The sequence below is a fragment of the Sorex araneus genome, chromosome X (genome assembly GCF_027595985.1).
Source record: "Sorex araneus isolate mSorAra2 chromosome X, mSorAra2.pri, whole genome shotgun sequence".
Lineage (NCBI taxonomy): Eukaryota > Metazoa > Chordata > Mammalia > Eulipotyphla > Soricidae > Sorex > Sorex araneus.
The window spans coordinates 205,600,341-205,624,581 of NC_073313.1; the positions used below are offsets into that span (position 1 = coordinate 205,600,341).

The 24,241-nt window shown below is 37.3% G+C and overlaps 1 protein-coding gene across 9 annotated transcripts in view; it reads left to right on the plus strand.

Annotated features, from left to right (window-relative positions):
* DYNC1I2 (dynein cytoplasmic 1 intermediate chain 2) overlaps positions 1-24,241 on the plus strand; it is a 56,580-nt gene that overhangs the window by 27,105 nt on the left and 5,234 nt on the right. For all 9 annotated transcript variants that reach the window (XM_055121963.1, XM_055121970.1, XM_055121962.1 and 6 more), the window contains 8 exons: positions 10,882-10,971; positions 11,178-11,340; positions 11,445-11,544; positions 11,971-12,096; positions 13,133-13,279; positions 13,629-13,742; positions 14,172-14,305; positions 15,326-15,470. In XM_055121963.1, coding sequence (XP_054977938.1) covers positions 10,882-10,971; positions 11,178-11,340; positions 11,445-11,544; positions 11,971-12,096; positions 13,133-13,279; positions 13,629-13,742; positions 14,172-14,305; positions 15,326-15,470 — 1,019 coding nt within the window. The remainder of the gene's footprint in view (positions 1-10,881; positions 10,972-11,177; positions 11,341-11,444; positions 11,545-11,970; positions 12,097-13,132; positions 13,280-13,628; positions 13,743-14,171; positions 14,306-15,325; positions 15,471-24,241) is intronic.

Consider the following 24,241-nt stretch of genomic DNA (forward strand, 5'->3'; position numbering starts at 1 on the left):
GTATGTCTGTATCCATAAGCATAATTCCCCCCCACCCCAAAGAGAGTGTATCCCACAGTAAATAAAAATCATATACCAGGCTTTCTTTATCTGTGTTTTTACTTTTTTTTTGTTTTATTTACCTGTATTCTGTCATGATTTGAATAATTAGATAGAATTATTTGAATAATTAGATATTTTAAGAGTCAGACCACATTCAGATAGCATACATTACAGTGTATAATAGCTATTTTATTTTATTAATAAATTCATCTTGTACTATGTCTAATTTATAATTGAAATTAATAATAACTATATTTGGGGAGAAACTACATAAGGTGTGTTACTGTCTTTGATTTCAGGTGGGTCTTAGAATATATCCCCCCAGGATAAGGGGAACTCCTATTAAGCATTTTTTTGTAGACCATATAATAATAAACTGTCATTATTGCTTATATTAAGGAACAAATAGAGATTCAGTTCTTAAACTTTCTCTTTTAAGAGAACTTTACTATCTTGATTATATGGCAGCCTTTGACTTGTTTTTTAGTGGAGAGGCGTATACGTGGACATGATATTAAAACTGGAGCCTCTTGATTCTTAAATCAGAAGAAGCTACCATTTTCATATTGGGCCTTAATTTTTTAAATCTCATTAGATAGCTAATGGTTAAGCATCGAGTTAATGTGATAGTTTTTATTTTTCCCAGTGAGACTAATAAATTTATGTTACATGTAAAAGAGGTTTACATGAAATCCTTACTACAAATGAGTGGCTTCTTATACAAAACTTTTAGAATCATTAAAATTCAAGTTTTTCAGATTTCAAACAAATAATAAGGCTTGTCATATTTAAATACACAAAAAGTATCTTAGATATTACTATTTCAGCAGCAAATAATTTGATTATTCAAGTAAAAGGATAACTAACCCATAAATAACTATATTTCTGGTTATGTCAGGATTTACCATCAGTGAGTTATGGTTGATAGAGTAGTTGGTTTTTAATTACAAGTCTATAATAAATTACTCTTTAACAGTTTGTGCATAAAGAACATTTTCCTCCTTAGCCAGAAAGTTTACTCCTATATAATTATAGAATAGCAAGTGCAAAGACTTTATAATTTTTTTTTAAGTTTTTCAGTTTTCAATTACCACCTTTCTCTATTAGGAGAAATAGAAATGGAAGCTCAAAGTGATGGAGTACTTGCCTAGCATCAGAGACCCTAAGTTCAGTCCCTGGTATCTCACGTGGCTCTGATTATTCCCAGAACCACTGGACTTAGCTCATATCATAGGTTTGAAGCATTGAACCCTCAGCTCCACACCATGATCTGATTGTTACTAGAAGTGGCCCCCAGATCCTAAGCATCACTGGGAAGCCCCCACCCCACTTTTCAAGGGGGAAAGGGACAAAAGTAATCTTAATTGCAGAAAGCCCAGAAATATAGCTGAGAGGATAGGGGGAGGGCAAAGAGAGTGTACAGCAGTTAAGGCACTTGGATTGCACACGGCTGACGTTGGTTTGATCTCTGGCATCACTGTGGTCCCCTGAACCCCACCAGGAGTGATCTCTGAGTGCAGAGCCAGTTGTAAGACCTGAACTGAACACTGCAGGGTGTGGTGATACAAGGAAGAGAGGGAGGGAGAGAGCGAAATCCTTTAAGTCCCTAGCTATGATCAGATCTTGGAGAGAAGGAGGGAGGGAGGGAGGGAGGGTGTTCTTTAAATTCCTAGCTATTATCAAAGCTATTATTAATTGAAATGTACCTCAAGAAAATGAGGAATACAAATGTGTCCAAGTATTTGTTTTGGTACTTAGTAGTCAAATCATTTGACATCACATATAATTTTTTAAAATAGGGACCATCCCCCCAGTGTGCTGGGAGTGAGGTTTTCACACATGGTGTAGGGATGGACTATAGAATGTTACATATGCTAGGGCTATACTTTGATGAAACACTTGCACTTTTCTGTTTTGGTGTTTGGGCCATACTTGGTGATGCTCTAGGGCTACTTCTCATGGTACTTGGGGGATGATGTGATATGCTGGTATCAAACCCAGGCCTCTTTTATTCAAAGAGTGCACTGAGCCAGTGAGGTATCTCTGCAGTGCAATTTGTAATTTTATTATATTATATACTTCCTTCCTCTAATAGTATAGGAATAAATGCTTTAACTTTTTTTTTTTTTTTTGGGTCACACCCGGCGATGCACAGGGGTTACTCCTGGCTCTTCACTCAGGAATTACCCTTGGCGGTGCTCAAGGGACCATATGGGATGCTGGGATTAGAACCCGGGTCGGCCGAGTGCAAGGCAAACGCCCTACCCGCTGTGCTATCGCTCCAGCCCCAATGCTTTAACTTTTTCCTTTGATTTTTGTTTTGCTTCTGGATATTGGCATTATGTATACAATTAAGATAGGAAATATTTGACAAATAAGGGTAGCATTTTTATTCATTATTTGGGGCCTAGGGCATTATCAGCAATGCTCAGGGACCATTTCTGGCAGTGCTCAGGGAAGCAGATATAATATCATTTTCCCGTACTATCTCTCTTGCATATATGCAGGTATTTTTTACTGCCCATGTAAATGTTTATTTTTCTGCATACTTTTTTTTTTCTTGCTATTGCTTCTCTGTTGTTTGGTAAGATAACTTTCTCTAGGTGCAGAATCCTCATCTTCTCAGAAAAAGTTACCATAGTAAACTTATTTGAGACAACTTGGGGAAAAAAAAATAAGAACTAGCATATTATTTCAAGTATCATAATGTCTATATTTTTTGGTAGCACATCAACTAAATCTGTACACTTGGAAATTAAGCATAACAACCTAAATGAAGGTACTATGGCTAATTTAAAAATAAATTAGATATTTTTTCTTCTAATGATGTGGAGATTTATCTTTAGTTATATCGTCATACTTAGGAAATGCATTTTGGATTGTTTGAAATACAAAGTGTCCTGAGGCTATTTTGGGTAATGCCTATTATACCTATAATTATATTAAATTTGTGAGACTTTTAAAAATGTTTCCTAATTATTATAGTAGTATACCACAGATAACTGGAAAAGTACAGAAAGTCTGTAAAGAGGAAATATTTTTGATACCATCATGTATAGCCATGTTGCTTCATCATATTTATATTCTTTCAAAGACTGTGTGTGTGTCTATAATCCATATGCACAGTTTTAGATCATATTTGAAATTTGCTTTTTGTTTGTTTTGCCTTTGGGAACTGGTGGGCCACTCCCAGCAATATGTGGTCAGTTTAGTGGATCAGTGCTAAAGGATGAGGTATTGGTCAGGCCCTGTAGTGCTGAGAATAACCAGAGTCACCCTGGCAATACTTGGGGTTCTCGAGGGTCATAATGATGCTTGGTAGACCATGCAATGCCCTGGATCAAATCCAGATTATGTGCACATGTGTCCTAACCTTTAAATTACCTCTGGCCCCAAATTCGCATTACTGTTTTTTAAGTTGCATATAAATTTTAAGCACTGTAGCACTATCATCCCGTTGTTCATCGATTTGTTCGAGCAGGCACCAGTAACGTCTTCATTGTGAGACTTGTTACTGTTTTTGGCTTCTCAAATATGCCACAGATAGCTTGCCAGGCTCTGCTGTGCAGGCAGAATACTCTCTGTAGCTTGCCGGGCTCTCAAAGAGGGAGGGAGGAATCAACTCAGGTCGGCCTCGTGCAAGGCAGACGCCCTACCTGCTGTGCTATCGCTCCAGTCCAAAATTTAAAAATGTGAACCTGCTAGCTTTTACTACCTTTGAGGTTATTTGCAATTTGATTTTTTTGGTTTTGGTTTAGTTTTGGGGCTTTGGGGCTTTTTGGGTCATACCCAGTGATGCTCGGGGGTTACTCTTGGCTCTCCACTCAGGAATTACTCCTGGTGGTCCCTGGGGGACCATATGGGTTGCCAGGGATCGAACATGGTTCAGTCGCCTGCAGGACAAAATGCCCTACTTGCTGTACTATCACTCCAGCCCTCTAATTTTCTTTATCCCTAACTTATGAACAAAATCAACCTTTTTCAGATATATTAGCATATTTCAGATAATTTATTTTAGTATTTCTAACAGTTCTTCAGACTTTACTTTTAAATTGGTATTTGAAAAATTTTGACAGCAGAGAGTGCATACTACATATAAGATATAGTGTGAGACAGTTATATTAACTAATCCTTTCACCAAAACTCTTGAATTAAGACATTTGTTCTAGTTGTACATGAAGAAATTGAGGGGTCAGATTCTAATAGCTAAGATTCTAAAGCAACTCTGATTCCAAGTTATATTTTATGTCTTGTGTTGCCATTAAAGCAGTGATTTTATTTTTCTTGTAAACTATAGTAAGAAATTAAATTTGGGATAGGGAACTAGTACGGTGGATATGGAGCTTGCAGCTGACTCGGGTTCGATACCCAGAATTATATATGGTCCTCCAAGCCCTGCAACGAATGATCTCTGAGCACAGAGCCAAGAGTAAGCCCTGAGAATTGTTGAGTGTGGCCCAACCTCTCTCCCCCCAACTAAAAAAAATAAAAAGAAGGAATTAGTTACAATTCAGTACAAACAAACAGATACAGATATATAACTAAAACAGAAGTTTCATCAAACAGTACCTTTCCTCTCCCTCTATTTCATTTAAAAATGTTGATCAAGAGGTACAAAGTTTATTAGTTTGTAAAAGTTACATGTAGCATGATCTAGTTAGCTAATTTATCTGCATCCAATTTTTATTTATTTATTTATTTACTTTGCTTTTTGGGTTACTCCTGACTCTGCACTCAGGAATCACTCCTGGTAGTGCTCAAGGGACAATATGGGATGCTGGGATTCGAACCCGGGTCGGTCACGTGCAAGACAAACAGCCCTACCCGCTGTGCCATTGCTCCAGCCCCTCTGTATCCAAGTTTTTTTTCTATACTGATAACCTACAAGAAATGAATGGCTCTGATCTTCTGTAGTGTTAAATAGGTTTTTTTCTTATTTTCATTGATAAGAAGGTAGAAATGACAAGCTACATAAGCTGAGCCCGCTCTCTAATAGGTGTATCTACATCACTCTTACCCTTTAACTTTTCCTGTGTGAATCTAGATTTTTATAATTGTAGTTATTTCGGGTGGCGTTTCCCAAGTGGTGTTCAGGACACCTGAGCCCCTGCTGCTGATTCCTGGCCAACTAGGGGTTCAGTGTAAGAGCCCGGGGATGTAATGCATCTTGGCCACTGGGGTACCAGAGATACTGCAGGCCTTCAGGGCTACACCTGATGAGTGCCTAGGAGCCTCCAACTTTTTACCAGGGGATGATCAGGGTACTGTGTAGTACAGGGAATCAGTCCAGAATTCATTTGCATCCTCGGATTTTACTCTCTCTCAGCTTTTAGATTTTTATAATTTATTAAACACCTGAATTATTCACTGATTCTACACATTTTTTATGTTTGCTATATATGAAGACACTAGATTATCCTTTGTTTTTGTTTTCAAATGAAGGAGAATGACAGATGTGTTCCTATACGTAAGGAGGGATGCATCCTTAGTCTTTGAAACTATTTATAAAAATGAGATCTAAAAATAAAAATGAGATCATTTCCTTTCTGCATCACTTACAATTATATTAATGTCTTGGGTTGTTACATTGCTTCCTTTCATAATTTGTGAAAGTTTTAGAAAGAGGGAAAGAAAAGGAACCCTGAAATTAAGGTTTTTATATTGAAAATATTTGTACTTAACTATACTTATACATTGCTTTAATCCAGTGTTTTTCAAACTTAGCCGGGTTGGCTCCAGTTTAAGAATTACATAACAAATTCCAAAACTCACCATGAGACAGAATTGCTGAAATGACACTCTTGAGTGTAAAGGACAGTAAATTAAACTTGGGTAGGCAGTGTAATCAGTGCAGAAGTAATAAGAGTTACCAAATTGAAGGTAAAAATTGGTCGCAGATTTAACTCTTCCTTTCCCCCCCTTTTTTTTTAATGGCTGAACCTGTTTTTAAGCTGTAGTTTTTATTCTGCCTTCTATTTCTCTTCTCTAATTCTAGTTATCTTCTCCCTTTCAAGTTTACAGTATAGGTTGGTAGTACTGTCTCTGAACTCAGGTGCTTTTCTGTCTTAAAGTACTGTCTTACCTACTGGGAGTGAAATTGACTAGGACCATGTGACCTCAGTCAATTTTTCTCTCTGCAGGCAAAAAGCATCTTATGGCAGGAGCAGAGTACCCACAGATCTACTGCAGGAAAAGTTGCTTTCTTCCTTTACCTTTAAAAGTTTTTAACTCTTACAAAAAGCATTAATTTTTCTTAGCCATTTTTTCAATCTGGGTTTTGTTGTTACTGTTTTTTTAGAGGCAGATTTTTAAGGGAGGAAGAAATTCTAAAGGAATCATCAAATCTAATCAGTTTGTTTATATCTGAGGAAACTGAGTACCAGGGAAGTTAATTGGTGAGTCCATAAACACAGTGCAAGAGCATACTAGGGCTATGATAGTAACCTGGCTTTTGATTTCCAGTGAGGTGCTATTTTCCTCATATTTTTCCACTCGTTTATCTGTGTGCGGCTTTGTAACAATTTTTAGTATTGGTTTAGTAGCCCGAAATTTTTTCTTAGATACATGTCTAACTTTCATAATGTATAAAACACTTTATGTGACTAGGTCTTAATTTTTAGTTGTATGATCTTAATATCTTCAATCCATCTTTCCTAAGTACATTTAAGTTTGTGAAACTTTTTGTCTAAAATAAACTTTATATTTTTATTTTATTTTGGCTTTGGGGCCACACCCAGTAGATCTTAGGGCTTACTCCTTGCTCTGTGCTGAGGGATCACTCCTGATAGCTCGGGGGATCTTGTGTGGTGCCAGTAATTGAACCCAGGTCAGCTGCTGTCTCTCCAGCCCCAGAATGAATTTTAAAGGACATTTTGGAATACATAACACATTTAATGAACTAGTTTTAGCCCTCAGAATCTATGAATCTTTGAACCTAGATATGATTTCAAATTGAAGCATTTGTTCTTAAACTTATGACCTCAGAAAGATGTAATACTTCTGAGATCATAGGTAACAGAATCTACGTAAATGCTGCCAGTACTCTAAATAAAATATGAATTTTTTTATATTATAAAAAGGACCATGTAGGAGGACAAATTGTGCCAAAGCAAATGGTGTATGGAATTATTCTTTTCTTATTTTTCTCCCAAATTCACATGGGAACTGCATTTGTAGCAAATTAAAAACAACAAATATATTAATGCAATAATGCTGGGATTTGATTTTCATTTCATAATAAGAATTAATTATGAGAAGTATCATTTCTTAGGTTTTTCAGATATCTTGCATATTACCCTTTTAATCTGTTAGATGTTTTAAAATAATTCAAATTGTATTTTGTTGCCTAGTCTTAGTTTAGATGTCTTTTAAATGTAATATGACATAGATAAGAAAACTTGCTCTGAGGACTCTTCCTTCAACTTAACAAAAGCCACCCATTTCACAGATGATTTAACTTTGATTAACCTACTCCATTGTAACAGATTATTCCAACAACTGGAATTTCATTCTTTGGTGTTATTTCTAGGTGCAGTTTAATATACAGAACAGCTTTTCTTTCCATCGCACCAAAATACATCACAATTTTGATGTTAACTCAAAGTAAAAATTCAATGGTTCATTAAACTTAGTCTTAGTATTCATTGACAAGAGATTTGTCATTTTAAAAGTAACTGCTACTTTTATGCATTCTTTACTGCTCAGTTTATAACCTTAGATTCCTTGTCAGAGAAAGCATGGAGTTAACCACTTAGCATATTGCAATGAATATTCATCAAAAAAATTGATGTGACATGGCAGCCCCATTTTTTAGCTTTCTTGCTCTTGCAGTCTTTTTTTTTTTAGTTTTAAAATATAGCCTATCATGTAATAGGAGTTAGCTCTAAAAAATCTTTAGAATTATGTCATTTTTTAGTCAGATAACTAGACCTTTAGAAACTTGCATATTAGTTTATACTAAGAAAAGTGTTTATTTCAGAAGAACATTCCCTAGACTGCTATTGGTATTAGATACTTTTGTCACATATTTGACATAGATAATTGTTGAAGACCAACTTTAAAATATCACATTTGCCATTTTTTCAGAACAGCAGTCATTTTTGTGTTCCTTGAAATTTCTATAAATAGGGCTTAATTATCATACTTATAAAATCCATATCAAGAGGGAAGTTATGTACATTGATTCTAAAATTAGACCTGAAAATATGAATTTAAATAGTTGCTACCTCTCATTGAAGTAAAATTAATATAATTTATATGGATAAATATGCTTGGGAAATGCCTATATAGCAAGCAAATAAAGGGCACTGTCTAGGATAACTCATCTACATTTTAAATTTCCAAATGGAAACATGTCTGTAAACGAGCTTTTTTTGTAAAATATGTAGATTATGAGGTCACTTAGCACTAAAATACTGACCATATGCATTATGACAGCAACGTGACACCTGTCACTGGAAATGGTATCAAGAAGGCCGTATAATGCAACAAAGTTGAGGGAGGAGAATATGATGTGGATAGGAAGCTGTAATTTATAATTCACTGTGTTCAAGAATGACTTGTCCAGGATGAAATCCCTATTTTTTTTAGACTTATAGTGAACCCAATTAATAAAGAAAATTAATTAGGACAACATAATAGCACAGCACAGAAATACATAGTCTCAGACTTAATGTTTTGATTAAGGAAATATTCTATTTTGAAAGTCAGCTTTCAAGTTAAATGTAATTAAGCTTTCTTACTACATTACACCTGTAGGTGATTTTATTTAGAATTTCATCCTAATCTTTGAGTAGTACGGTATGGAATTGTTACCAGTTATACTATTTTGAGATTAATAATCTATTGTATATGAGAATTCATCTAAAAAGGAGTACCGTCTTTCTGTTTCTCTGTGATTATTTTGCTCCCCCCCAAAAAAAGCTTTCTTTTTTTTTTTTTTAAGTAGCACAAAAGCTATAATTGGCATGCTTTGTAAGGAAGTGTCAATGTGCAAGAGAGTGGCGATCACTAAGAATTCTTTTACGTGTTCTTTCCCCTTTGCACTACCGCCTCCTCAGCGGGGTCACTGAGATCACTAGCTTTTCTTGAAATGGCCATTTTCACTGGCAGGTGCATTATACCCTGTATTTTCAGATTGTTTTTCCATTCTGAATGTTTGGCAGGTTGATTGCTCTGGCTGCATTGACGGAGAAAGGGCTGACAAATGCAGTTGGGCTGGCTGAAAAGACAGTGATTACTGTTTTCCTTTGTGGCTGATTGAGGCCCTTGAAAGGAAAAATTTTAACCTTCACCATTTGGTTCAAAAGTATGAGCATATATTGAAATCATTCGTGCCATTTATCCTAGTTCTGTAAACTTGTCAGAACGTAAAAATCGCTCAATTTCAAGTAATGTAGGATTGGCATACGTCATTATCATTTTGATTAAGTTGGAGGTTGTATCATTGTGTGCATTATACAGTGTCATTTAAAGCTTTCTTTCCCACAGGTACAGTTATATTTTTATTGCTTATACTATAGAGTTAGAAAGATTTTCATCACTCTCCAAATCTAACACTATGTGTGTGGTTTGGCAGCTGGTGTGGCCTACAAGCTGCATTTTGTTTGCAGGGTAAAGGCTTATCTGTAGGCCTCCTGGAGTGCGGGTAATTGCACAGGCTCGCCATTGGGAAGAGACAGGATTGGAAGCAGTCAAGCAGAAGAATGTTATGCCATCCCATCGCCACCTTGTAGCAGAAAGACATAGTCCCAGCAGTGCCATCTGGTTGTTGCTATCTAGTCAGCTGGCCTGGCTGCTGGGACCATGACTTGGCAGCTGGTTCCCATCTTTTACCATTCTTTTGTGTTTGTCATATGTATGTGTGTTTTATAATTTTGAACATGGGGAAACGACTACAAGAACTAAAGTCTCCCTATTGAATAGGCTCTCATTACTTAAGATGCGCTCTGCTACTGACGCCTGCTGCCTTTTCCTTATAGACAAATGACACCTCGTCTGTTTAGGCAATAAAAATAAGCATTTTCTTCATAAAAATCCATCTCTGTAGTGAAAGAGCAGAGTAGCAATGACTTGTGTGTTCTATAACACTTTGAAATAAGTGATTTAATGTTTCTTCCTGGTTTGGTGCAATGAGGACATTTAGTAATAAAAAAGAATCATTATAAACATTGTACTATCTATATATTATCTCAATATATATTTTTATGTTATAAGAAAACATTATTTTCAGTACTTACTGCCACATCATACTATAGATAATGAGACTTGCATTTTAAAATGACAGAATGGGAAATGTGGTCTCATAGCTATTATCTTTAAAATCTGCCTCTCAAATAGCAACCTGAGAGTTAATGTAAGCCGTCTTTGTGCCTTATGAAGACCCATTAGACACTGATGGTTTCAGATCACAAGTAAGCAGCAAGCTCTGTAGGCTATTTTAGACATTTGATTTTTCTTCATTCTGCAGCATTAATGTGTCAGCATGCTACATAAAACTATGGTGCAGTTGCATGTTGTTCTGTCTGAAATGGTAAATGCTCACAAGCCTTTAGAGATTTTTCTTGAGAAATTCATTCTATTTTCCTGTAGATTTTATTGCAGTGTGTGTAGTTATAGAATTGGTTGTGAACACTGGTGTGTGTCACACAGATATGAATAAAAACAAAGAGCTTCTACTTTTTAATTATGATAAAATCCCTATAATTTGTCATTTGTATCTGCTCTGTCTTAACGATGATTTACTTTTGGTTTTATCTAAAGAGTTGTGATACTTTCAAAAATAGTTTTCAGTTATTTTGTAAAAATGATTTTCACTTTATTGGTTTTGTTTTTTTCCAGATGAAGAGGAAGAAGATGATGTTGTAACTCCTAAACCACCTATTGAACCTGAAGAAGAGAAAACTTTACAGAAGGATGAAGAAAGTGATGGTAAAAATAACCTTTATCTTTTAAAAAGGCACTAATTTCTCCAGAAGTTTTTTAATTAGCAATATACTGATATAGAATAAAGTGCTGTACATCAAAGAAATGGATCTGGCTGAAGAAGAAGATGTGGTATTCGTTGATCCAAATTGTGTGAGTTGACACGATTAGACTGACACGAATCAGACTTCAAAAAAGCATTTATTTTCCAGCAACCCCTCATGAGCTGACTGAAGAAGAGAAGCAGCAAATTTTGCACTGTGAGGAATTTTTAAGTTTCTTTGACCATACTACAAGAATTGTAGAAAGAGCTCTTTCTGAGCAGATTAACATCTTCTTTGACTACAGTGGAAGAGATCTGGAAGACAAAGAAGGGTAAAGTTTAATTACCAAAATTATGACTTACAGAATGTTAAATTATTTTAAAATTTAGAGTGACAAGTTATAACACCACATTTGGGGTTTGTTTGTTTCTGTAGAGAGATCCAAGCAGGTGCTAAACTATCATTAAATCGACAGTTTTTTGATGAACGTTGGTCAAAACATCGTGTTGTTAGTTGTTTGGATTGGTCATCTCAGGTAAATTATAACAGTTGAATGTTGTGTCCTCATTTTTTTAATTATAATTCATAGATAACTTTAATTTTGTAACTTGGTATAATTAAATTTGTCACTTAAAATGATTGTTCTGTTATATTAATTTTGTCTAGTGTCCTTTGAAAGAAAATACTGGAAATAGACTATTTTAAAACCTACCAGTTTACTTATGGTACAATCCAGTTTTACTAATTTCAGTTATTCATGAAATCTTTTAAATAAAATTATAATATGTATTTTAGATAACTAACTTCTTAAGATACTAATTTAAATTTAATTTTAAATTGTGTTAATATCCCAGTGAGTGTAATTCTAAGTATTTTCAGAATAATCCCAAAGACAGTTAACTAAGGATGTAATACAGTTCTTATGCAGAGCATTTTTCCTCCACTTGATTTTTGCATCTAGTATCCAGAGTTACTTGTGGCCTCCTATAATAACAATGAAGATGCTCCTCATGAACCTGACGGTGTGGCCCTTGTTTGGAATATGAAATACAAAAAAACTACCCCTGAGTATGTGTTTCACTGCCAGGTAAGATGGTCTCTTAACAGTCTCCCCAAGTTTAAGAATTCATTAATGAATGTAGACAAGTGCCTTTTTTCTTTACTTGTCAACATAATGATTTCATTGGATTGGCATTTACTAAACCACCCCATATTTGCAAACAGATGTTAACAGAAAACTGAAGACTTTTCAGTTCAACATGATCTGCCTTTTGTAGCTTTTCTGACATCTCATATAATGTTTAATCACACCTAAAGTCCTTTGCAGTTGTGATTTTCTGTTATTATGATTGATTGTATAAAAGGAATCTTTCATAAAATGTCTTTTCTACAGGGAATTTCTCAGGAACTTATTTGCTGAATATACAATTAGACGGTTGGCCCACTGAATTACTTATACATGGCCTGAGGAGTTGGAACTAGATAGTTTTAAGTAGAAACATATGTTTGAAGTAGGAAACAGATGCAGATTTTTAAAGTGGATTTAGTAGAAGATTAGAATTTGCAAGCCTTTTCTGATTTCATAACTTATCTCTTCCTCATACAGTTCTGTAAAAAACTCTTAACTGAGTCTCAACTAGTATATATTCTGTTATTACATTGATCATGGAGGCTAATGCAGAGCCAGTTGTCTTCTGGTTAAGTACTGTACTCATGATAATTTTGTGCTTACTTTGATAAACTGCTTATGTATATTTCTGTAAACACACATTGCATTTGACTTTTAAGCTGTTCTGAAGCAATTCTTTTCTACTTTTTATTTTCTTCCTTATTTTGGTCTTGGGCCACACCTGGCAGTGTTTAGGGCTTACTTCTGGCTCTGCACTCAGGGATCACTCCTGGCGGGTCTCATGGAGGGCCTACTATGTGAAAGGCAAGCACCTTACCTGCTGTATTGTTTCTCCGGTCCTAGAACAGTAAATTGTTTAATGAATTTATTAACCTGTTTTTATAGTATCTAATATCTTACAATACAGGAGAAAATGTTTGGGATAATAAATTAATTTTAGTAATTTGTCAGGCTTTAGTAACTTGAACCTTAAATACAAAATTCTTACTTACAGTCAGCTGTGATGTCTGCTACATTTGCAAAATTTCATCCAAATCTGGTCGTTGGTGGTACATATTCAGGCCAAATTGTGCTGTGGGATAACCGTAGCAATAAAAGAACTCCAGTGCAAAGAACTCCATTGTCAGCTGCTGCACATACAGTAAGTTAAAAATAAGGTTATTTCCATTAGACATCTGTGTTCCTTTACCATTATATACTTAGTAGTATCCACTAGCATAGTCACAATGTTTCTTTAATATATGAATTCCCCATGATGTAGTAACCAAGAACAAAGCCCTTTTTTTCAGTATTTTTTGTAAATCTGCTTTTTTGACACTCCTCTTTTTTCTGAGACCTTTTGTTAATCAACAAAATAGCTTTATACTTTAGGTTTTAGAAAACCCTCAAGAGATCATCTTGTAATATGAAATAATATCTGTATTTATACAGTAAGATTTACTTCATTTTCTGACAAGATAATCTTTGAAAACTTTAATATCTTTTCATAGCATCCTGTATATTGTGTAAATGTTGTTGGCACGCAAAATGCTCACAATCTGATTAGCATCTCTACTGATGGAAAAATTTGTTCGTGGAGTCTGGACATGCTTTCCCATCCACAGGTAGGTTAAACTTCAAAAACAAACTTGGGGGCACTGTTATTATTTTTAAAAAATCTTTATATGATCATTTTTAATAAACTTATAGTTGTATTATTTCAACTAGTATGACAGTTTATAAATCAAAATATGTTAATACAGTTTACTATTTTTTTATTTAAACATAATTATCAAGGTGAATTTACATTATTAGGGCCAGAGCAATAGTAGTACAGCAGGTATGGCTTTTGCCTTGTATATGACTGGCCCAGATTCAATCCCTAGCACCTAATATGGTACCCCTGAGTATTGCTGGGTATGGCCCAAAAACCAAAAATAAATAAATTTACATAGTTATAATTCTTTGCAAAGCAAACACAAACAGAAATTTTTCTACAAAAATAAAAAATGTCAAGCTACTGAATGATTTCCCTGATATATTTTTCTATGTAGGATAGTATGGAACTGGTTCATAAACAGTCAAAGGCAGTAGCTGTAACATCCATGTCCTTCCCTGTTGGAGATGTCAACAACTTTGTTGTTGGGAGTGAAGAAGGTTCTGTGTATACAGCATGTCGTCATGGCAGGTAAATCTGAAGTTGGAATTATTTAAAATCCTTCCATTCGGGTAAGAGAGATCATGTAGGAGTTAAGGTACTTGGCTTGCATGTGACTGACCCCCGTTCTGATCCTTCAATGCCCCGAGGAGTGACCCCTGTGAGCACAACCAGGAGTAACTCATGAGCACTGCTGGGTATAACCTGAACACAAAACAAAGCAAAAATTTTTCCCTTGAGTAATCTCATTAAAACAAATTGCCCTTGTTTTAAGTTTAAATCTGTCTTGGATCCAACTTATTACTTGTGACAAATTATTTGACTTCAGGTATTTAAAGTTAAATACATAAATACTTTTTCAAACTAAGGGGTTATTTAGATTATATTGTATTCTTCATTTCATAGGTTATAATGTATTATGATTTCGTGTGTTTCTGCACTCATAAAAGCTATTGGTAGGATCTAGCACTCAGTAATTACAAATATGATTATGTTACATACTGACATTTAAGTTATAAATAAGATTTTCAGATGTTTATCCACTTCAATTTATTTTGACTTCAAGCTTTAGTTCAGTCTTACTGATAATTGTACAGTAATGTCACGTACACGTTTTAAATTGGCTAGTATTTCTCCTGCTGTTCAATCTGTTTTGAAATTGTCTAGCTGTACCTTATCAATTGCTTCCTTAAAAAATTGAGTGTCCAGATGTCATCTCAAATACAGATCACATTCCCTGCAAAGCTTTTGATTTAAAAGTAGCCTAGCTTTCTCCCTTACATTTAGTCTTCATTTGTCGCTGTCCCACAACCACAGTTATTGGGCTTTGGAGCTTGGCTGTATGGTTCCAAAATGTTCTTAGTGTATTAGTAGTGTCGTCATATTTACATAGAGATGTTTACTCAACATAATTTATTCTGATGTGGTATAAACTCTGAGTGGAGTTTGTTGAAATTATTTCAAAATCTGAGATTTAGATCCATAATAAAATGTATTTAATGTGTCCTACATATAAGAGATTTCCCTAATATTTTCATATTTATGTCACAGCAAAGCTGGAATAAGTGAGATGTTTGAGGGTCATCAAGGACCAATCACTGGGATCCATTGTCATGCAGCTGTTGGAGCAGTGGACTTCTCACATCTTTTTGTCACTTCATCATTTGACTGGACAGTAAAACTTTGGACAACTAAGGTATCTCAAAATTGGCGTCTGTTCAATTTGCTCCAGTTTCTGACACAAGGTGGTGCTCTAATACTATACAGGAAAAACCAAGTGCTTTCTAATAACAAAAAATACACTGATAGAGCAAACTTGGTAACAAGTTACAAAGGTTCAGAGAATTATTACAAGGGTTAAGGCAGTTGCCTTGCTGGCAGCTGACCCCAGTTTGGACCCTATTCTGCATATGGTCCCTTGAGCACACTGGTATGCTGAATCCTCCTCCCTTACCTCAAAAGTTACACAGAACATGAATGAATTACCATAGATCGTTTTCATAGAAATGTACTAGCAGATACATTAACCCTACATATACCCAAAGACCAGTCTTCCGCCTACTTCAGGCTTTAGTAGTAGTACTGCTCTGTCGTCCCTTTGTTCATTGATTTGCTCGAGCGGGCACCAGTAACGTCTCCATTGTGAGACTTGTTACTGTTTTTGGCATATTGAATATGCCACGGGTAGCTTGCCAGGCTCTGCCGTGCGGGCGGGATACCCTCGGTAGCTTGCTGGGCTCTCCGAGAGGGATGGAGGAATTGAACCCGGGTTGGCCCCCTGCAAGGCAAACACACTACTTGCTGTGCTGTCGGTCCTATTAAGCAAACAACAACCACCACAAAAAAAGCAAACAGAATGGGAGAACCCACAACTGCTTCTTTGTGACAGGCAGGTGTTAGATTGGTCCTTATACGTGGCACCAGCACCCAGCACCCATCTGGCATTCAATCCCCCCCACCTTCTCCCCTGCTGTCCCTTGCCTTTGTTGTAATTTCAGTGATGGGAGATGGCATACAACTGGTTGTGGTACGGGCACACCGGGATGCAGTGCTCACCAGGGGCTTTGCTGTAATGCCAGAATCACAGAGGGTGGTGTGGCAGGGAGAGCACCTGGCCTACCGGCAGTGCCCAGGCTGCAGCCTAGTAATAGGCCCCAACCTGGACCCTCAGGCATGTTTTAACCAGAAATAAAGATTTTCAAATTTCAGGGGCTGGAGAGATAGCACAGCGGGTAGGGTGTTTGCCTTGCATGCGGCCAACCCGGGTTCAAATCCCAGCATCCCACATGGTCCCCTGAGCACGGCCAGGGGTAATTCCTGAGTGCAGAGCCAGGAGTAACCCCTGTGCATCACCAGGTGTGACCCAAAAAGCGAAAAAGAAAAAAAAAAAAGATTTTCAAATGTCATAGGTTATCCTGATCCCCACAGTACCTCATTCGATAAACTCTAACAGAAATTAAAGAAAATAGTGCAAAGTACTTCAGCCTGTTTAAAACCCAATAATACTTTAGACGTAGGTGGTACAAACCAAATTAAAACTGAGTTACTCTGAGAGTTTCTGTTTTGTTTGCACACACCACCTGAGATCTGAGATTCAAATTACACAATTGTCACAGGCTCAGCTGAAGTGTTCCTGCAAGTTTGTTCTACATTTGGGAAGTCCTGGCTATAAAAAGAGCAGAAAAGTTCATTGCTTAAATTTATTAGGAGTTTTTCACATCTCCAAAGGCAGGAAATATATTCATGTCTCTTTAAGATAGAAAAAGGTGGGTTTTTATTTTTTGCGGCGGGGGCGGGGTGGAGGGAGTGGGCACTGTTGTTTGTTTTGCTTTAAAAAGCAAATTCTTGAGGCTGGAGTGATAGCACAGCGGGTAGGGCATTTGCCTTGCACATGGCCAACCCGGGTTCGATTCCCAGCATCCCATATGATCCCCTGAGCACTGCCAAGAGTAATTCCTGCGTGCATGAGCCAGGAGTAACCCCTGAGCATCACCGGGTGTGACCCAAAAACAAAAAAAAACAACAAAGGCTTTAGTAGTACAGAAATTTTTTACCCTGAACAAGATTTTCGGATGGGTGCAGAGTATCTAAATAGCACCTCACATAATAAGTCATCACAGAAGACAGACATTTGCTCTTGGAAAGTTTGTTGTTCAGAAAGGCCACATTATACATTGCATCTTAGGCCTCTAATAATTCCAGATAAATATATCATAACTCTAGACCATTGAAAGTTAGTTTCAAGGCAGTTCTAGGGAAAAAAGCTTCCTGTGATTTACTATGATAGGTATCATTTGACCCCATTTTAATATCAGACCACATTGGCTTTACTGTCCTCTTTTCCTGCAGTATTACTTTGTTGCTAGCATTGTTGCTTAATCAGAGTAATAGAAATTCTATAAATTCATTTGTAAGCTATATTTTCATGTTTCCATCTACTTTATTCTCAGTATTAATTTTTTGAGTAATTCATAATGAGGCAAAGTTTAGAGACTTTATTTGTTTTTTCAGTGTCTTTGAGAAAACCAAGTAGTCTTAAGAGAGCTCTTCACTATTAGAATGAGCTCATGTTTATTTATCAAATTCTGGACACAGAAATTCTTGTTCCTTTCTTTTTTTCTTGTTCCTTTTTTTTTTAATGGTTTCTTTCATCTAGTTTTAAGTTAGAAAATTTTGCCTCTAAAAATTGCATGTTTTGAGTATTTTCGGGTTTGATATTATTAGAGATTTTTAAAAGCACATTCCTAAGATCTAAAGAAGGGGACAGAGAAGTTCTAAACACCATGTCTAGCTTGTAATAGTTATTTGACCGTGTTTGGTTCCTTCTCGTCCCCTTCATGGTAATACCTAGCACTGCAGGCCTCAAGCAGCGCCTCATCCTCAGGCCATCACGATGAACCACCAGCCTGAGTTGCTGCTTGGGAGCCCTCACTGAGTTAAAAAACAGCAGCGCACAGAAAATTTTGAGAACTTATTTCCTAGTCTTCTAAGAAAAGTGTGTAAGCCAAAGAGATAGTACAGGATTTAAGGCACTTTCGTGCCTCCAGCCCTAGTTTGATTCCCAAAATATGTCTCCCAAAACAATCTCCAAAACATGCCCAGGAATGATCCCTGAGAGCACTGAATCAGGAGTAAGCCCTTAGCACAGTCAGGTGTAACTCACAAACCAAAAAGAAAGGTGTGGGGGCTAGGGATGTAGCTGAAGTTAGCAGAGCACATGTCCCACATGTGTGAGGCCTTGATTTCAATTCCAGGCACTGCATGGTCCACTGAATACAGGTTTCTGAACATGTTATCATCACCTTTGTAGTCCTTTAGACACAGGAGACATTATGTCTTTGTTAAAGTTGTTGGACAATTTTCTTTTTTTGGTAGTTGGAAAGAATCTTTTATATTTTTTATTTATTCTTATTTTTAATACCATAGCGCTTTAGTTAGCCTGTCTTCTTATATCTTTAGGATTGATGTTTCCATCTTTACATATAATACCAGACAGATTGGGAAATGAAGGGTTCATCTTGCCTAAACATGAACAAAACTTACACTATGATAGGAGGCTGATTGATGTTTGCTTTTGTGGTCCTGCACAGCTGGTTGATTGGTGGCTGGTATTTTTTGTTCTTGTGTTTTTTGCTGTATTTCAACATAGAACAGCCTCGGAATAAGAATGATGGACTGCATATCTTTATCTTTGCTAATTAAGCTAGATATTTCTTCTTCTATGAGCATCATAGTGAAAACTTATTCCGTTGATGTATGTATGCATTTCTTTCAACCCTCTCACCGCCCATCTTTTTCATTGCTAATGGCCAAAGGATGGACCATCATAGAACACAGTACCTTCTTTATTGTAGTTAAGTATGTAATACAGTGTGCAATAGTGTTAACGTTCATGCTTTCGATGTACAAACTTACTGCACCTCAATCACCATTGAAGTACCAAAGACACTCTCTATAGGTCTCTGCTAGTCTGCCTCTTCCATCCTCCTCAGACTCCATCCTCCTTCCAGTTGGTGACCTCAGTTTTGTAGTTAAAGTCCATAGGTCTGTTACTACTAGAGACTGTCCATTCCCTTGCTCTGTTTTACTATGTACCACATAGGAGTTTATCCAGTATTTGTCCTTCTCACTCAGACTTATTTTGCTTAATATGACACACCCCAGTTTCACCTATATATTGTAGCAAAAGGTGAATTTCATCTTTTCTTAATAGTCGAGTCGTAGTCCATTGTGTATATGCCACAGTTTCATTATCCAATCAGCTGTCATTGGACATTTGTGTTATTTATCTATCTCGGCTATTATACATAGCAATGCAATGAGCATAAGTATGCATATATTTATTTTTAAACCATTTTTATTGAAGTACCAGGATTTACCATACTGTTCAGTATGCTATTCATACATTTAATTCCAGTACCATACTCATAACCAGAGTGCCCACTTCACTCCACCAGCATCCCAAGAGCCCCTTCTAGCCACCTTTCCTCCCATAAAATTTCAAATCTGGGGCCAGAGAGATAGTACAATTGGTAAGGTGCTTGCCTTGCATGTAGCTGACCAGGTTCAATCTCCGGCACCCCATATGGTTTCCCAGGTCCACCAGATATGATCTTGAGTGCAGACCCAGGAATAGGCCCTGAGCGTAGCCAGGTGTGACGTACCAAAAAAAGTTCAGTTCTGTGGACAAAAATCTCTCAGTTCCTGGAGTTCTAGGGAACCCACTGTTGAGCCTTGCTGTACTCGAGCCACCAGGGCCTACCTCCAGCATTGCCCGTGGGGCCATGGCAGTGCTGAGACAGAACTGAGTGTCTTGTATGTGCTTGGCATATGCTCTTCTTCTTGAACTCTCTCCCTGCACTCCCCCACACCTCCAAAATGAATGTTTTCCAACTTTCCCTGCATGTAAATAGTTCTCTACTCAGTGAAGGATAGAGACGCAATAGTTTGCTAAGTAAATATTTTTATATCATTTTGCCTTTTCAAGGGATCCCAGTATCATTGTTTTGATCATGAAGTTTTACTTCACAGTTAGTTGTTAGCACAGTTGTTGCAAGCTATATAGTAGCAACGCAATGCTTCTGCCGCTGTGTTTGCTAAAAAACTTGTGCCACTGTGCTCACCAAAGCAATGATAACGAATAACTGTTTTTAAAAACAAACTTTTCTCTTTTTTAAATTGAATCACCATGAGACACACATATTTACAAAGTTGTTCATGATTGATTTTAGTCATACAGTAACCCAGCCCTTCAACAGTGTACATTTCCCAGCACCAGAAAACAATCTCTTTTTTAAAATATTGTTTCTATTCCATTTTGAGCTTTTAAAGTCAGTTTCACATTTATGAATAGATTTTTTGTTTAAGGCTTTGCTTCTCTTTTTAATGCTTTTCGATTCTAGAAATAGAACTGCATGGGGCCAGAGAAAAGTAGTACAGCAGGTGGCATGCTTGCGCTGCATGTAGCTGACCCTGGTTCAATTCCCAGCACCCCATATGGTCCCTCAAGCCTGCCAGTAGGTCAGTAGTGATCCTTGAGCACAGAGGAAAGAGTGAGCCCTGAGCACTGCTGGGTGTGGCCCCAAACAAAAAAAATAATTAATTAATTGAACCTTCATAAACTAGAAGTGTGACTCACTAGATATCTTTGTGTTCATCAAGATTTGACACTGTCAGGGCTGGAGTGATAGCATAGCGGGTAGGGCATTTGTCTTGCACACAGCCAACCAGGTTTGATTCCCAGCATCCCATATGGTCCCCCGAACAATGCCAGGAGTAATTCCTGAGTGCATGAGCCAGGAGTAACCTCTGTGCATCACCTGGTATGAACCAAAAAGCCAAAAAAAAAAAAAAAAGAGAGAGATTTGACACTGTCTTGGTAGCAAAACGATTTTTTTCTTTTTCATGTTTTCTATAAGGCTCTAAAAAAGTTTCTAGAAATCTCACTTTGGCGCTGCCTCAGATTTAGTTTAATATTTCTATAGCTGTTTTCTAGTTTTTGCCATATCAAGAATTTCTAAGGTACTTCAGAGTTCTGGGTTGTCAAATTGTTTTCATTACTGTTTTGAACTTAGCTAATTTTACTAAAAGGACAAAGATAGATAATTTTCTCCTTTGAATACTCAAGTTTTAACCAACTAAGACTATTTCTCATGTATTTGAAGTACACAGTTAAACTTTCAAAATTTGAAGTTTCACAGCAGAAGCACTTTGGTGAGCCTAAAAAATGGTAGCTTGTATGTGAGCTTGTAATTAACAACCCAGAGTTTAAGAATGCAAGTGCCAAAGTTAAAACCATCAATGTAATTTCTTTGAATCAATTTTCAGACTTTCAGAATCTAAATTTTTTTCTCCACAGTCTCTGATGTCTTAAGGTCTCTCCTTATATTAACAGCTTACCTGTTTAACTCTCAGATGCCGGCATTAATAGGGTTCAAGAAGCCTCTTGTTCAGAGAGCTAGAGCATGTGCTTGATATGCATAGGTCCTGGGAATCAAACCACCAGTCTTCCCTCCCCCCTACTCTATGCGGCCTCCCATCACTGTTCGACAGAGCCCTCATGACCCCCTGCACCACTGGGGACCCCCCTCCCACCCTCAAGAAATCTTAGTACTTGTTATAGAGATTATATACATAGTAGACCATTAACACAAGCAAATACTTTGCACTTGTGTGTTTCTTGGGGAAAACTGGCTGACCATCCAGACCAGTGTCCCATGGAGGCATTTATCTCTGTAACTTGTTAGGGGCCAGAGTCCAACTTGCCCGTTGCACATTTAGGGTCTGTTCTGTCAGTCTACTGGAGTTGATTAGCTAGGGAATGCTGACTGGAACGAAGAGTGTTCTAAGATACTGATACATTAAAGAAGGTCAATTTATTAACTTACAATGGGAAACAACTATCAGAAAACCCATGCTGGCCCGACCAGCTCATTATTTCCTTATAGACAATCCACATAGGAAGCCAAATTATAATCAGAAGATTGCTTAGTGAGCAAGGGATTGGAATGAAAGTAGTTTTCTAATTTGAATGTTTAATGGCATCAAGCAAAGATGACCTAATTCACTCATCTTCACATAGAGATGGCCTTGCTGTGGGTGGTAATTCTCAGAATCATGGGCAGAGATTGTCAGGGGCAGTGCTTGAATTGGGCACTATCTTCACTTTCTTGTAGGACTCTCTTTTGTATTGCCATTTTTTTTTCTTTTTGGGTCACATTGGCCATGCTCAGTGGTTACTCCTGGCTCTGCGCTCAGGAATCACTCCTGGCGATGCTTGGGGGACCATATGGGATGCCGGGGATCGAACCCGGCTCGGCAGCATGCAAGACAAATGCCTTACCTGCTGTACTATTGCTCTGGCCCCAAAATTTTTAATAGATCCCTTCTCAAAAAATTAGTACCTTCACTTGGATTTTATTGGAAGGTGTTTCTGATCTTGAAATTATTTCCTTTTTTGAAGAGAGCTTGTTGATTTTCCCATTTGATCCAGATAAAGATATACTGCTCACATATCTAAAGCCACCTTCCTGTTAGCTTTCTGTATTTATCAATAAGGAACCTTGGTTATTAGCTTGGAATTCTTAAATTACCACAGAAGAATATCAGATTGCTAGATTCATTTCCAGAGGCTTCTACAGCAAATTGCTGCGAACCGAGTGACTTTCAACAACAGAATATTTTTTCTTAGTGCCAGAGAGATAGTACAGGGGTTAAGTAAGGCCTCTTTACTTTTACATGTGGCTGACCCCGATTTGATCCCCTGCTCTGCATATCCCCAGGCACCAGCAGAACTGATTCCGAGCCAGGAGTAACCCTGAGCCTTGCCAAACATGGCCCCAAAACTGACCCAAATAATTTCTTTCTCAGAGTTCTGGGGTTTAGAAGTTTAAAAGCAAACTGTTGACAACTTCCATTATTTTTTTAAGGTTCTGAGGGAGAATCTGATCTTTTGTCTTGTGCCTCTTTCGAAACTTCTGGTGATTGCCTGGTGCTCCTTGCCCTCCAGCTTTGCTTGTGGCGTCACATGGAGTGCTCCTTGTTTGTCACTGTCTCAAAATTTTCACTCTTCTAGCACAGCATCACACTCTATTAAGGGTTCTCTGTAATGTAGAATGACTTCAGCATAACTTGATTGCATATGAAATGATCCTATTTCTAGATAACACCTTTAACTTCCTGGTGCACAGAAATTTGGATGGGAACACAATTTAACCAATATGTAACCACAGAAAAGGGGGCAGAGGTGGATGGGGTGTGTGTGTGTGTGTGTGTGTGTGTGTGTGTGTGTGTGTGTTTGTGTGTGATTGAGACAGATGGTTGAAAGAGCCAGTGTGCATGCTCTGCCTGCGGGAACCCCAGGTTCAGTCTACAGTGTGTTCCCTTAAGCACCATTGGGAGTGATCCCCTGAGAATCATGCTAGGAATAGCAAATGTATGGCAAATGCATCTGTATGACCCAAAAACATACATATATACATGACTTCTTGACTATAGTTTGTACTGTTACCACTGTACCAAGTGGACTATGTTGCTTATTGGAATGTTTTCCAGCATTCTAAAAAGCCTCTTTTGCTTCATTCTTTTGGCAAGTATATTTGCAAATCATGTATGTGTAATAATTTTAGACCTGCTTTAAGTATTATCTAAGGATTGGGAAAATAACTCCACTAGGAGAAAGAAGCCTCACCTAGGCTGTGAGGTCCTGGGATTAACCACAGCACCATGTGGCCCTCGGCACCACTAGGCTAAGTTGGATATTAAAAATGTTGCCCACTGAAAACTGGGGACATTGGTGGAAGAAAGTGGACACTGGTGAAGGGATTGGTGTTGGAACATTGTATGCCTGAAACCCAATCGTGATTAACTTTGTAAATCACAGTACCTCAATTTAAATACACATACACACACACACACACACACACACACATACACATATGGTGTATTGAATATTTGTTATATTTTGAC